This window comes from Pseudophryne corroboree, chromosome 4, assembly GCF_028390025.1.
Source record: "Pseudophryne corroboree isolate aPseCor3 chromosome 4, aPseCor3.hap2, whole genome shotgun sequence".
NCBI lineage: Eukaryota > Metazoa > Chordata > Amphibia > Anura > Myobatrachidae > Pseudophryne > Pseudophryne corroboree.
The window spans coordinates 503588058-503602343 of record NC_086447.1 but is presented as its reverse complement, the minus strand read 5'-3'; the positions used below and the strand labels follow the sequence as shown (position 1 = coordinate 503602343).

The window sequence follows — 14286 nt, the reverse complement described above, 5'->3', positions numbered from 1 at the left end:
GCTGCCAGAGCTCATAGAAGCAAGGGTGCTGGGAGCTGTAGTTTATGCAGAGTTTTCTTTATTGTAATGCGGTGCGGTGCCGGACACAGTGACTTCCGCTGCTGCCTGCCGTGGTTGTTGCTGGGGCGGGTGAGGAACCGCCAGGGGGGTTGGGGCAGATTGGGACCCCACTGTGCCGGCCACCCTCAGTAGCAGCCGTGGACTGCTGTCACACAGTTACAGCACCGCAGCTGCGCTTAGTGAGCAGTGGTGATCATGAAGCCAAGGCTGTGTTGCATTGCCTTTGCAGCTGTATTTCACGTAATTTATTGTGTGCTAACCAGGCTGAGCGGCGGCAGTAGCAGCAGCGTTCGCTGAGAAGTCTGTATGGCCACAGCACAGCCGCATGGCCCGGCCCCTTACAGTTCCGAGTGAGCCGTCCAATGGGGGTCATTCCGAGTTGTTCGCTCTGTATTTTTCTTCGCATCGCAGCGATTTTCCGCTAACTGCGCATGCGCAATGTTCGCACTGCGACTGCGCCAAGTAAATTTGCTATGCAGTTAGGTATTTTACTCACGGCATTACGAGGTTTTTTCTTCGGTCTGGTGATCGTAGTGTGATTGACAGGAAGTGGGTGTTTCTGGGCGGAAACAGGCCGTTTTATGGGAGTGTGTGAAAAAACGCTACCGTTTCTGGGAAAAACGCGGGAGTGGCTGGAGAAACGGAGGAGTGTCTGGGCGAACGCTGGGTGTGTTTATGACGTCAAACCAGGAACGACAAGCACTGAACTGATCGCAGATGCCGAGTAAGTTTGAAGCTACTCAGAAACTGCTAAGAAGTGTCTATTCGCAATTTTGCTAATCTTTCGTTCGCAATTTTGATAAGCTAAGATTCACTCCCAGTAGGCGGCGGCTTAGCGTGTGCAAAGCTGCTAAAAGCAGCTTGCGAGCGAACAACTCGGAATGACCACCAATAGCTTATCCTTCCTCCCTGCTTGCATGATTGATGGCAGTGGCAGCCAATCAGCTGGCACTAAATGCAGTTCCCTAACTTTCCGATTACTGATGGCTGCACCAGCTGGGAGCATCCAACAGATGGAAGAGGACCAACCACTGATGTTATTAGTAGAGATGAGCGGGTTCGGTTTCTTTGAATCCGAACCCGCACGAACTTCACTTTTTTTTCCACGGGTCCGAGCGACTCGGATCTTCCCGCCTTGCTCGGTTAACCCGAGCGCGCCCGAACGTCATCATGACGCTGTCGGATTCTCGCGAGGCTCGGATTCTATCGCGAGACTCGGATTCTATATAAGGAGCCGCGCGTCGCCGCCATTTTCACTCGTGCATTGAGATTGATAGGGAGAGGACGTGTCTGGCGTCCTCTCCATTAGAATAGAGATAGATAGATTAGATAGAGAGAGATTGTGCAGAGTCGCAGACAGAGTTAGTTTACCACAGTCAGTGACCAGTGCAGTTGCTAGTTAACTTTTATTTAATATAATATATCCGTTCACTTCTCTCTGCTATATCCGTTCTCTGCCTGAAAAAAAAAACGATACACAGCACAGTCAGTCACACAGTGTGACTCAGTCTGTGTGCACTCAGCTCAGCCCAGTGTGCTGCACAGTCATCAATGTATAAATTAAAAGCTTATAATTAATTGTGGGGGAGACTGGGGAGCACTGCAGGTTGTTAGCAGGAGCCAGGAGTACAATTATATTAATTAACAGTGCACACTTTTGCTGCAGGAGTGGTGACCAGTGCCTGACCACCAGTATAGTATTGTTGTATACTACTAATATCTCTTTAAATATCAACCAGTCTATATTAGCAGCAGACACAGTACAGTGCGGTAGTTCACGGCTGTGGCTACCTCTGTGTCGGCACACGGCAGGCAGTCCGTCCGACCAGAATTGTATTATTTATTATTATATACCTACCACCTAACCGTGGTTTTTTTTTCATTCTTTATACCGTCATAGTGTCATCCTAATTGTTACGAGTATACTACTATCTCTTTATCAACCAGTGTACAGTGCGGTAGTTCACGGCTGTGGCTACCTCTGTGTCGGCACACGGCAGGCAGTCCGTCCGACCAGAATTGTATTATTTATTATTATATACCTACCACCTAACCGTGGTTTTTTTTTCATTCTTTATACCGTCATAGTGTCATCCTAATTGTTACGAGTATACTACTATCTCTTTATCAACCAGTGTACAGTGCGGTAGTTCACGGCTGTGGCTACCTCTGTGTCGGCACACGGCAGGCAGTCCGTCCGACCAGAATTGTATTATTTATTATTATATACCTACCACCTAACCGTGGTTTTTTTTTCATTCTTTATACCGTCATAGTGTCATCCTAATTGTTACGAGTATACTACTATCTCTTTATCAACCAGTGTACAGTGCGGTAGTTCACGGCTGTGGCTACCTCTGTGTCGGCACACGGCAGGCAGTCCGTCCGACCAGAATTGTATTATTTATTATTATATACCTACCACCTAACCGTGGTTTTTTTTTCATTCTTTATACCGTCATAGTGTCATCCTAATTGTTACGAGTATACTACTATCTCTTTATCAACCAGTGTACAGTGCGGTAGTTCACGGCTGTGGCTACCTCTGTGTCGGTACACGGCAGGCAGTCCGTCCGACCAGAATTGTATTATTTATTATTATATACCTACCACCTAACCGTGGTTTTTTTTTCATTCTTTATACCGTCATAGTGTCATCCTAATTGTTACGAGTATACTACTATCTCTTTATCAACCAGTGTACAGTGCGGTAGTTCACGGCTGTGGCTACCTCTGTGTCGGCACACGGCAGGCAGTCCGTCCGACCAGAATTGTATTATTTATTATTATATACCTACCACCTAACCGTGGTTTTTTTTTCATTCTTTATACCGTCATAGTGTCATCCTAATTGTTACGAGTATACTACTATCTCTTTATCAACCAGTGTACAGTGCGGTAGTTCACGGCTGTGGCTACCTCTGTGTCGGCACACGGCAGGCAGTCCGTCCGACCAGAATTGTATTATTTATTATTATATACCTACCACCTAACCGTGGTTTTTTTTTCATTCTTTATACCGTCATAGTGTCATCCTAATTGTTACGAGTATACTACTATCTCTTTATCAACCAGTGTACAGTGCGGTAGTTCACGGCTGTGGCTACCTCTGTGTCGGCACACGGCAGGCAGTCCGTCCGACCAGAATTGTATTATTTATTATTATATACCTACCACCTAACCGTGGTTTTTTTTTCATTCTTTATACCGTCATAGTGTCATCCTAATTGTTACGAGTATACTACTATCTCTTTATCAACCAGTGTACAGTGCGGTAGTTCACGGCTGTGGCTACCTCTGTGTCGGCACACGGCAGGCAGTCCGTCCGACCAGAATTGTATTATTTATTATTATATACCTACCACCTAACCGTGGTTTTTTTTTCATTCTTTATACCGTCATAGTGTCATCCTAATTGTTACGAGTATACTACTATCTCTTTATCAACCAGTGTACAGTGCGGTAGTTCACGGCTGTGGCTACCTCTGTGTCGGCACACGGCAGGCAGTCCGTCCGACCAGAATTGTATTATTTATTATTATATACCTACCACCTAACCGTGTTTTTTTTTTCATTCTTTATACCGTCATAGTGTCATCCTAATTGTTACGAGTATACTACTATCTCTTTATCAACCAGTGTACAGTGCGGTAGTTCACGGCTGTGGCTACCTCTGTGTCGGCACACGGCAGGCAGTCCGTCCGACCAGAATTGTATTATTTATTATTATATACCTACCACCTAACCGTGGTTTTTTTTTCATTCTTTATACCGTCATAGTGTCATCCTAATTGTTACGAGTATACTACTATCTCTTTATCAACCAGTGTACAGTGCGGTAGTTCACGGCTGTGGCTACCTCTGTGTCGGCACACGGCAGGCAGTCCGTCCGACCAGAATTGTATTATTTATTATTATATACCTACCACCTAACCGTGGTTTTTTTTTCATTCTTTATACCGTCATAGTGTCATCCTAATTGTTACGAGTATACTACTATCTCTTTATCAACCAGTGTACAGTGCGGTAGTTCACGGCTGTGGCTACCTCTGTGTCGGCACACGGCAGGCAGTCCGTCCGACCAGAATTGTATTATTTATTATTATATACCTACCACCTAACCGTGGTTTTTTTTTCATTCTTTATACCGTCATAGTGTCATCCTAATTGTTACGAGTATACTACTATCTCTTTATCAACCAGTGTACAGTGCGGTAGTTCACGGCTGTGGCTACCTCTGTGTCGGCAGTCGGCAGGCAGTCCGTCCATCCATAATTGTATTATTATTATAATATATACCACCTAACCGTGGTTTTTTTATACCACCTAACCGTGGCAGTCCGTCCATAATTGTATACTAGTATCCAATCCATCCATCTCCATTGTTTACCTGAGGTGCCTTTTAGTTCTGCCTATAAAATATGGAGAACAAAAAAGTTGAGGTTCCAAAATTAGGGAAAGATCAAGATCCACTTCCACCTCGTGCTGAAGCTGCTGCCACTAGTCATGGCCGAGACGATGAAATGCCAGCAACGTCGTCTGCCAAGGCCGATGCCCAATGTCATAGTACAGAGCATGTCAAATCCAAAACACCAAATATCAGAAAAAAAAGGACTCCAAAACCTAAAATAAAATTGTCGGAGGAGAAGCGTAAACTTGCCAATATGCCATTTACCACACGGAGTGGCAAGGAACGGCTGAGGCCCTGGCCTATGTTCATGGCTAGTGGTTCAGCTTCACATGAGGATGGAAGCACTCAGCCTCTCGCTAGAAAACTGAAAAGACTCAAGCTGGCAAAAGCACCGCAAAGAACTGTGCGTTCTTTGAAATCCCAAATCCACAAGGAGAGTCCAATTGTGTCGTTTGCGATGCCTGACCTTCCCAACACTGGACGTGAAGAGCATGCGCCTTCCACTATTTGCATGCCCCCTGCAAGTGCTGGAAGGAGCACCCGCAGTCCAGTTCCTGATAGTCAGATTGAAGATGTCAGTGTTGAAGTACACCAGGATGAGGAGGATATGGGTGTTGCTGGCGCTGGGGAGGAAATTGACCAGGAGGATTCTGATGGTGAGGTGGTTTGTTTAAGTCAGGCACCCGGGGAGACACCTGTTGTCCGTGGGAGGAATATGGCCGTTGACATGCCAGGTGAAAATACCAAAAAAATCAGCTCTTCGGTGTGGAGGTATTTCACCAGAAATGCGGACAACAGGTGTCAAGCCGTGTGTTCCCTTTGTCAAGCTGTAATAAGTAGGGGTAAGGACGTTAACCACCTCGGAACATCCTCCCTTATACGTCACCTGCAGCGCATTCATAATAAGTCAGTGACAAGTTCAAAAACTTTGGGTGACAGCGGAAGCAGTCCACTGACCAGTAAATCCCTTCCTCTTGTAACCAAGCTCACGCAAACCACCCCACCAACTCCCTCAGTGTCAATTTCCTCCTTCCCCAGGAATGCCAATAGTCCTGCAGGCCATGTCACTGGCAAGTCTGACGAGTCCTCTCCTGCCTGGGATTCCTCCGATGCATCCTTGCGTGTAACGCCTACTGCTGCTGGCGCTGCTGTTGTTGCCGCTGGGAGTCGATGGTCATCCCAGAGGGGAAGTCGTAAGCCCACTTGTACTACTTCCAGTAAGCAATTGACTGTTCAACAGTCCTTTGCGAGGAAGATGAAATATCACAGCAGTCATCCTACTGCAAAGCGGATAACTGAGGCTTTGGCATCCTGGGTGGTGAGAAACGTGGTTCCGGTATCCATCATTACTGCAGAGCCAACTAGAGACTTGTTGGAGGTACTGTGTCCCCGGTACCAAATACCATCTAGGTTCCATTTCTCTAGGCAGGCGATACCGAAAATGTACACAGACCTCAGAAAAAGAGTCACCAGTGTCCTAAAAAATGCAGCTGTACCCAATGTCCACTTAACCACGGACATGTGGACAAGTGGAGCAGGGCAGGGTCAGGACTATATGACTGTGACAGCCCACTGGGTAGATGTATGGACTCCCGCCGCAAGAACAGCAGCGGCGGCACCAGTAGCAGCATCTCGCAAACGCCAACTCTTTCCTAGGCAGGCTACGCTTTGTATCACCGCTTTCCAGAATACGCACACAGCTGAAAACCTCTTACGGCAACTGAGGAAGATCATCGCGGAATGGCTTACCCCAATTGGACTCTCCTGTGGATTTGTGGCATCGGACAACGCCAGCAATATTGTGTGTGCATTAAATCTGGGCCAATTCCAGCACGTCCCATGTTTTGCACATACCTTGAATTTGGTGGTGCAGAATTTTTTAAAAAACGACAGGGGCGTGCAAGAGATGCTGTCGGTGGCCAGAAGAATTGCGGGACACTTTCGGCGTACAGGCACCACGTACAGAAAACTGGAGCACCACCAAAAACTACTGAACCTGCCCTGCCATCATCTGAAGCAAGAAGTGGTAACGAGGTGGAATTCAACCCTCTATATGCTTCAGAGGTTGGAGGAGCAGCAAAAGGCCATTCAAGCCTATACAATTGAGCACGATATAGTAGGTGGAATGCACCTGTCTCAAGTGCAGTGGAGAATGATTTCAACGTTGTGCAAGGTTCTGATGCCCTTTGAACTTGCCACACGTGAAGTCAGTTCAGACACTGCCAGCCTGAGTCAGGTCATTCCCCTCATCAGGCTTTTGCAGAAGAAGCTGGAGGCATTGAAGGAGGAGCTAACACGGAGCGATTCCGCTAGGCATGTGGGACTTGTGGATGCAGCCCTTAATTCGCTTAACAAGGATTCACGGGTGGTCAATCTGTTGAAATCAGAGCACTACATTTTGGCCACCGTGCTCGATCCTAGATTTAAAGCCTACCTTGGATCTCTCTTTCCGGCAGACACAGGTCTGCTGGGGTTGAAAGACCTGCTGGTGACAAAATTGTCAAGTCAAGCGGAACGCGACCTGTCAACATCTCCTCCTTCACATTCTCCCGCAACTGGGGGTGCGAGGAAAAGGCTCAGAATTCCGAGCCCACCCGCTGGCGGTGATGCAGGGCAGTCTGGAGCGACTGCTGATGCTGACATCTGGTCCGGACTGAAGGACCTGACAACGATTACGGACATGTCGTCTACTGTCACTGCATATGATTCTCTCAACATTGATAGAATGGTGGAGGATTATATGAGTGACCGCATCCAAGTAGGCACGTCACACAGTCCGTACTTATACTGGCAGGAAAAAGAGGCAATTTGGAGGCCCTTGCACAAACTGGCTTTATTCTACCTAAGTTGCCCTCCCACAAGTGTGTACTCCGAAAGAGTGTTTAGTGCCGCCGCTCACCTTGTCAGCAATCGGCGTACGAGGTTACATCCAGAAAATGTGGAGAAGATGATGTTCATTAAAATGAATTATAATCAATTCCTCCGCGGAGACATTGACCAGCAGCAATTGCCTCCACAAAGTACACAGGGAGCTGAGATGGTGGATTCCAGTGGGGACGAATTGATAATCTGTGAGGAGGGGGATGTACACGGTGATATATCGGAGGGTGAAGATGAGGTGGACATCTTGCCTCTGTAGAGCCAGTTTGTGCAAGGAGAGATTAATTGCTTCTTTTTTGGGGGGGGTCCAAACCAACCCGTCATATCAGTCACAGTCGTGTGGCAGACCCTGTCACTGAAATGATGGGTTGGTTAAAGTGTGCATGTCCTGTTTTGTTTATACAACATAAGGGTGGGTGGGAGGGCCCAAGGATAATTCCATCTTGCACCTCTTTTTTCTTTTCTTTTTCTTTGCATCATGTGCTGATTGGGGAGGGTTTTTTGGAAGGGACATCCTGCGTGACACTGCAGTGCCACTCCTAGATGGGCCCGGTGTTTGTGTCGGCCACTAGGGTCGCTAATCTTACTCACACAGCTACCTCATTGCGCCTCTTTTTTTCTTTGCGTCATGTGCTGTTTGGGGAGGGTTTTTTGGAAGGGACATCCTGCGTGACACTGCAGTGCCACTCCTAGATGTGCCCGGTGTTTGTGTCGGCCACTAGGGTCGCTAATCTTACTCACACAGTCAGCTACCTCATTGCGCCTCTTTTTTTCTTTGCGTCATGTGCTGTTTGGGGAGGGTTTTTTGGAAGGGCCATCCTGCGTGACACTGCAGTGCCACTCCTAGATGGGCCCGGTGTTTGTGTCGGCCACTAGGGTCGCTTATCTTACTCACACAGCGACCTCGGTGCAAATTTTAGGACTAAAAATAATATTGTGAGGTGTGATGTGTTCAGAATAGGCTGAAAATGAGTGTAAATTATGTTTTTTGAGGTTAATAATACTTTGGGATCAAAATTACCCCCAAATTCTATGATTTAAGCTGTTTTTTAGGGTTTTTTTAAAAAAACACCCGAATCCAAAACACACCCGAATCCGACAAAAAAAATTCGGTCAGGTTTTGCCAAAACGCGGTCGAACCCAAAACACGGCCGCGGAACCGAACCCAAAACCAAAACACAAAACCCGAAAAATTTCCGGCGCTCATCTCTAGTTATTAGTGACCTGACCATGCTGAGAGTGTTGTCTATGAGCCTGCGATGTGCACCAGATACCAGCAGCTTACATATTGGCAGTGTGTCGTAATGTATGGGCAGCAAACGGTTAATGTGCCCTTGCTGGGGGCTGCTGGCCTGTTACAACCCTCCCTGCCTGGGGCACAGTGAGTGGTATGTCCACATTAGCAGTGGCAGCCAGGTTTGCAGCAGGACAGGTGTGGAGCAGCCACCAATCTCAGGGCCTGGCTGTCTGTATTTGCACACAAGAATCAGCTCTCTGGTGCTGCAAGGACATTTGCATTGATATTCAGTGAATGGCAGTGAGCTGGGCTACACTAATTGGGGATTGAGTGGAAGCCGAAGCGAAGGTGTTCAGACTCCCTGCACTGTGGAGTTCTCTGTGCGTGTCCCAGTCAATGTGACAGCTGTCACATAGCAAACTTTGCAGGTCGACATGCACATAGAGCTCCACAGAAGCAGAGGTCGCTGCACTAATTGTTCCAGGACAGCTTTGAAGTGGGAGACACAATAAGGACTCAGAAAATGTCTTCCACATGATCCTCTTTCCCTGTATATATGGACACTGAGGTCATGAGTTTATTTTACACCAAGGTCTCAAGCTGTGTGGAGTTTGTATGTTTTCTCCATGTTTGTGTGGGTTACCACCCTGAGCCTATCCATATAGTATCTAGTAGGGATAAAACTAATACTACAGTAGTTGGGTAAGAAGTACAGAAGTACATTTTGAAATCAAGCCCCCTGGGGGATTGTGTGTGTTTACACGGGTGCTGCCTCTACAAATATAATATATATCTCCAATGCCCTGCATATATGTGTGTGTGTATATATATACATATCCATTTGGAAGGACTTCCGTTCAATCTATACAAGAACTTTAGCGCACTCAGGAATTGTTTTTTCTGTTTATGTAAGTTTGAGATTTGGCAACGGAGATCTCACCTGTAGTGCTGCTCTTTTCCTTTAGGCGCAAGATAAGGATAATTTTTTTGTGTTTTTTTTTTATATATATATATATATATATATATATATATAACCATGTATATCGGCACTCGAAATAAAATAGACACAAATACCTTGGTGATCCAGTCCTATCATGGGGTAGCCATGATTAGATAATTCCAAGAAGAGGGACGGCACTCATAGGACGGCACTCATCAGGATGTACAGAAATCACATACACGAACAAAGGTGAACATCACCTTTGTTCGTGTATGTGATTTCTGTACATCCTGATGACGGTGAAACGTTGATGTAATCTCTGAAACTTTTTCTTATTGGAATACAATATGTTTGTTGCAAAATCCTACGAGTGCCGTCCCTCTTCTTGGAATTATATATATATATACTGTGTGTGTGTGTGTGTGTGTGTGTGTGGGTACGTACACACACACACACACACACACACACACACACACACGTTGCACGCACCTTCCCTATTTCATATATGAAGGGGGGGGGGAGGTGCCTGTCCCTTACTTTGCCAGGGGTGCTCGGACCCCTAGATACACCCCTGACAGAGCCCTCAAATTGTGTCTGTCTCACGGAATGTGGGACAGTTGGGAGTTGTGATTGACAAACAGAAATGGAAGTACAGTAGCACTTGCATTGTGTGACCACCAGCACTAATCATGTGTGCCAGTATATTGTGCCCATGTTTCACTTTTGTTTCAGTGCTCATGGAGGTGTTTATATCCTATGACTCTTTATAACCTCTCTGCGGGTAGATTTATATAACCATGTAACTTTTTATGGTTCATATTATTGAAAAAGAATCTAAATTATTATATGTTTAATGTTTCAGGATTGGAATTTACCAGCTGTCTCATCTTCTGCCTCAGCACATCACATTGTAAGTACATTGCCTAAAGGCACTAACACAGGCACTTCTGTATCCTAAAAGTGTTTACAACTATATGTAAAGTTACTAGAGTCATTTGGTGGTTTTTTTTTGTATGACAAAAGCTTTACTGCACTATTTGTTTCAGAACTCACTATTCATCTATATCACATATAAGTTAGTATAAATAAATCAGCAGAAATACAATAAGAACAATTGCTTCTCAAATGACCTGGACTCATATTAGACCTCCGGTCTAATGATTTATATATATATATATATATATATATATATATCTATCTAACACACAAAAAAGAGTCAGCACCCCCAAATTAATGCAAGACGTTTATATATATATATATATATATATATAAAAAAGCCCATCACAATAAGGTTCTAATAAAGTGCAAAAGATAGTGCAAATTTTTGTTAATATCGAACAGAGGGCTGTAAATGTGAAGGCTTCTACTCATCCTAAATGCCAGGGCAGTCAAAAAACATCCTCATGATGTAAGCAGCCCTGAATCCGACAGCTGTTTCGGCGCCACCATTGCCCTCCAAGTTAATGTCACCTCAACGCTACAGCGACCCTAATAATCTCATTCACATCTCTAACACAAACTCATACTCGTAACTCATGACCTTTTCATCGCCAACTTCCTGCATCTATTAGCCATTACTGAATCCTGGATTACCCCCTCTGACACTACTTCTCCTGCTGCTCTCTCTGCTGGGAACCTCACATTCACTCCCCCCTCCCCTCTCTGCTTCCCCATCTCTAACTCCTAAGGCTACCATCACTAAGCGTAACATTGAGGCTGTTGACACCACATCCCTATTCTCCCTGTTTGACTCACTTCTCTCTACTATTCTCTCACTCTCATGCCCTGAACAAGCCACTTCCATGTACAATGCATATCTTATTTCTGTTCTTGACTCTGTCACTCCACCAACCACTATTCGCCCTCGCAAATTAACACCTCAACCCTGGCACACCAAATGCACCAGATAGCTGCAAAAAATGCTTACGTACTGCTGAGCGACACTGGAGGAAATCACACTCTAAGGCAGACTTCCTCCATTTCAAACTTATGTTCTCGTCCTTCAGTGCTGCCCTTTCCCTCGCTAAACAGTCATACTTCAAGAACCTCATCTCCTCCCAGTTTTCCAACCCCTGGCGCCTCTTTGCCACTCTCAACTCACTCCTCTGCCCACCTCCACCTTGTCTCCATACATCAGGACATCACATCCCACTAGACCATCAGCAACCAGCCACCTCCTATCCCTTACGATCCCTCCCCATCCCTCTCACAAACTCTTCTTTCTCCCATGTACCTGGTGAGGAAGTCTTGGCCCTCATCTGTTCCCCCCACCACCACCTCCCCACTTGACCCTATTCCCTCCTGCCTCCTCCGCTACCTTTCTCCTTCTGCCTCTGTCTCCATCTTGCCCACCTTCTCTATCTCTCCCTCTCATCAGGCACCAACCCATCTGCCTTCAATCATGCACTCGTCTCTCGTATTCTTAAAAAACCTACTCTTGATCCTACTCTGCATGAGACTGCCCGCTCTTGGCTGTCTTCCTACCTCTCTGACTGTTCCCTTTCTGTCTCCTCTCCTGACTCTGCCTCCCTCCCCACTTCCACTAACCGTAGGTGTCCGCTAGGGTGTCTCAAAAAAAAAAATTTCCCATAAAACTCCTACTCCCCAGGGTTTTCCCCATTCCACTTGTTCCCAAAAGTGAGTATACGAAATTGGATCTTCGTAGGTAAAAAGTTTGCCCTTAGGGACCAAAAGTTTCGAAAATTCGGCTACTTTCCAGTATCTCCTCCATATTTCTAATTTTTTGGGGGGAACTTTGGGTAATCTCATAATAAATTTAAACTGTTATTATACATTGATAACAGTACCCTAAAAGTAAAAATTACCATTTCCGCTTTTCTTGATGGTCCAAAAATTTATTGCGAATAAGTAAAAACGAGCTAATTTGAAAGAAAAGTTTTATTTCGCAACTTCTAAACATCAGACTTTCTCAAACTTTTTCGACTGATTTATAATTTTTTCAATACAGATTTCTCTAACGTCCTAGTGGATGCTGGGGACTCCGTAAGGACCATGGGGAATAGACGGGCTGCGCAGGAGACATGGGTACTTTAAGAAAGAATTTAGATTCTGGTGTGCTCTGGCTCCTCCCTCTATGTCCCTCCTCCAGACCTCAGTTTGAATCTGTGCCCGGACGAGCTGGGTGCTGTTCAGTGAGCTCTCCTGAGCTTGCTGTAAGAAAGTATTTTGTTAGGTTTTTTATTTTCAGGGAGCTCTGCTGGCAACAGACTCCCTGCATCGTGGGACAGAGGGGAGAGAAGCAGCCCTACTCTTTGAAGCTAGGTCCTGCTTCTGAGGCTATTGGACACCATTAGCTCCAGAGGGATCGTACACAGGATCTCACCCTCGTCGTCCGATCCCAGAGCCGCGCCGCCGTCCCCCTCGCAGAACCGGAAGACAGAAGCCGGGTGAGTATGAGAAGCAAGAAGACTTCGAAATCGGCGGCAGAAGACTCCGTTCTTCACATGAGGTACTGCACAGCACTGCAGCTGTGCGCCATTGCTCCAAACACACCTCACATACTCCGGTCACTGTAAGGGCGCAGGGGGGGGCGCCCTGGGCAGCATATGGACCTCTGTTGGCAAAAGTACTCATATATACAGTTGGGCACTGTATATATGTATGAGCCCCCGCCACAAAGATATGTATTTTAGCGGGACAGAAGCCCGCCGTCGAGGGGGCGGGGCTTCTCCCTCAGCACTCACCAGCGCCATTTTCTCTCCACAGCTCCGCTGAGAAGAAGCTCCCCGGGCTCTCCCCTGCAGTTCACGGTAGAAAAGGGTAAAAAGAGAGGGGGGGTACATAATTAGGCGCTAAAAACACAATATACAGCAGCTACTGGGTTAACATTAAGTTACTGTGTTATTCCTGGGTTATATAGCGCTGGGGTGTGTGCTGGCATACTCTCTCTCTGTCTCACCAAAGGGCCTTGTGGGGTAACTGTCTTCAAAAAGGGCATTCCCTGTGTGTGTGGTGTGTCGGTACGCTTGTGTCGACATGTCTGATGAGGAAGGCTATGTGGAAGCAGAGCGGGAGCAAATGAATGTGGTGTCTCTGCCGACGGCACTGACACCTGATTGGATGGATATGTGGAAGGTTTTAAATGATAATGTTAATTCCTTACATAAAAGGTTAGAAAAAGCTGAAGCCTCAGGACAGTCAGGGTCCCAACCCATGCCTGATCCTATGTTGCAGAGGCCGTCAGGGTCTCAGAAGCGCCCACTATCCCAAATTATTGACACGGATACCGACATGGATTCTAACTCCAGTGTCGATTACGATGATGCAAAGTTACAGCCAAGATTGGCTAAATCCATCCGTTATATGATTATAGCTATTAAAGATGTGTTGCACATCACAGAGGAAACCCCAGTCCCTGACAGGAGGGTTCATATGTATAGGGAAAAGAAGCCGCAGGTAACTTTTCCCCTCTCACACGAGCTCAATGAGTTATGTGAAAAGGCTTGGGAATCTCCAGATAAAAAACTGCAGATTTCCAAAAGGATTCTTATGGCGTATCCTTTCCTGCCAACGGACAGGTTACGCTGGGAATCCTCCCCTAGGTTGGACAAAGCTTTGACACGCTTATCCAAGAATGTGGCCCTGCCGTCACAGGATACGGCTACCCTCAAAGATGCTGCAGATAGAAAACAGGAGGGTACCCTGAAGTCTATTTATACACATTCAGGTACCTTACTGAGGCCGGCAATCGCGTCGGCCTGGGTGTGTAGTGCTGTAGGAACTTGATACCTTAGACAA

The 14286-nt window shown here is 46.3% G+C and overlaps 1 protein-coding gene across 2 annotated transcripts in view; it reads left to right on the top strand.

Annotated features, from left to right (window-relative positions):
• TRAPPC3L (trafficking protein particle complex subunit 3L) overlaps positions 1-14286 on the top strand; it is a 324467-nt gene that overhangs the window by 221534 nt on the left and 88647 nt on the right. For both annotated transcript variants that reach the window (XM_063919704.1, XM_063919703.1), the window contains one exon: positions 10391-10438. In XM_063919704.1, the coding sequence (XP_063775774.1) occupies positions 10391-10438 (48 nt within the window). The remainder of the gene's footprint in view (positions 1-10390; positions 10439-14286) is intronic.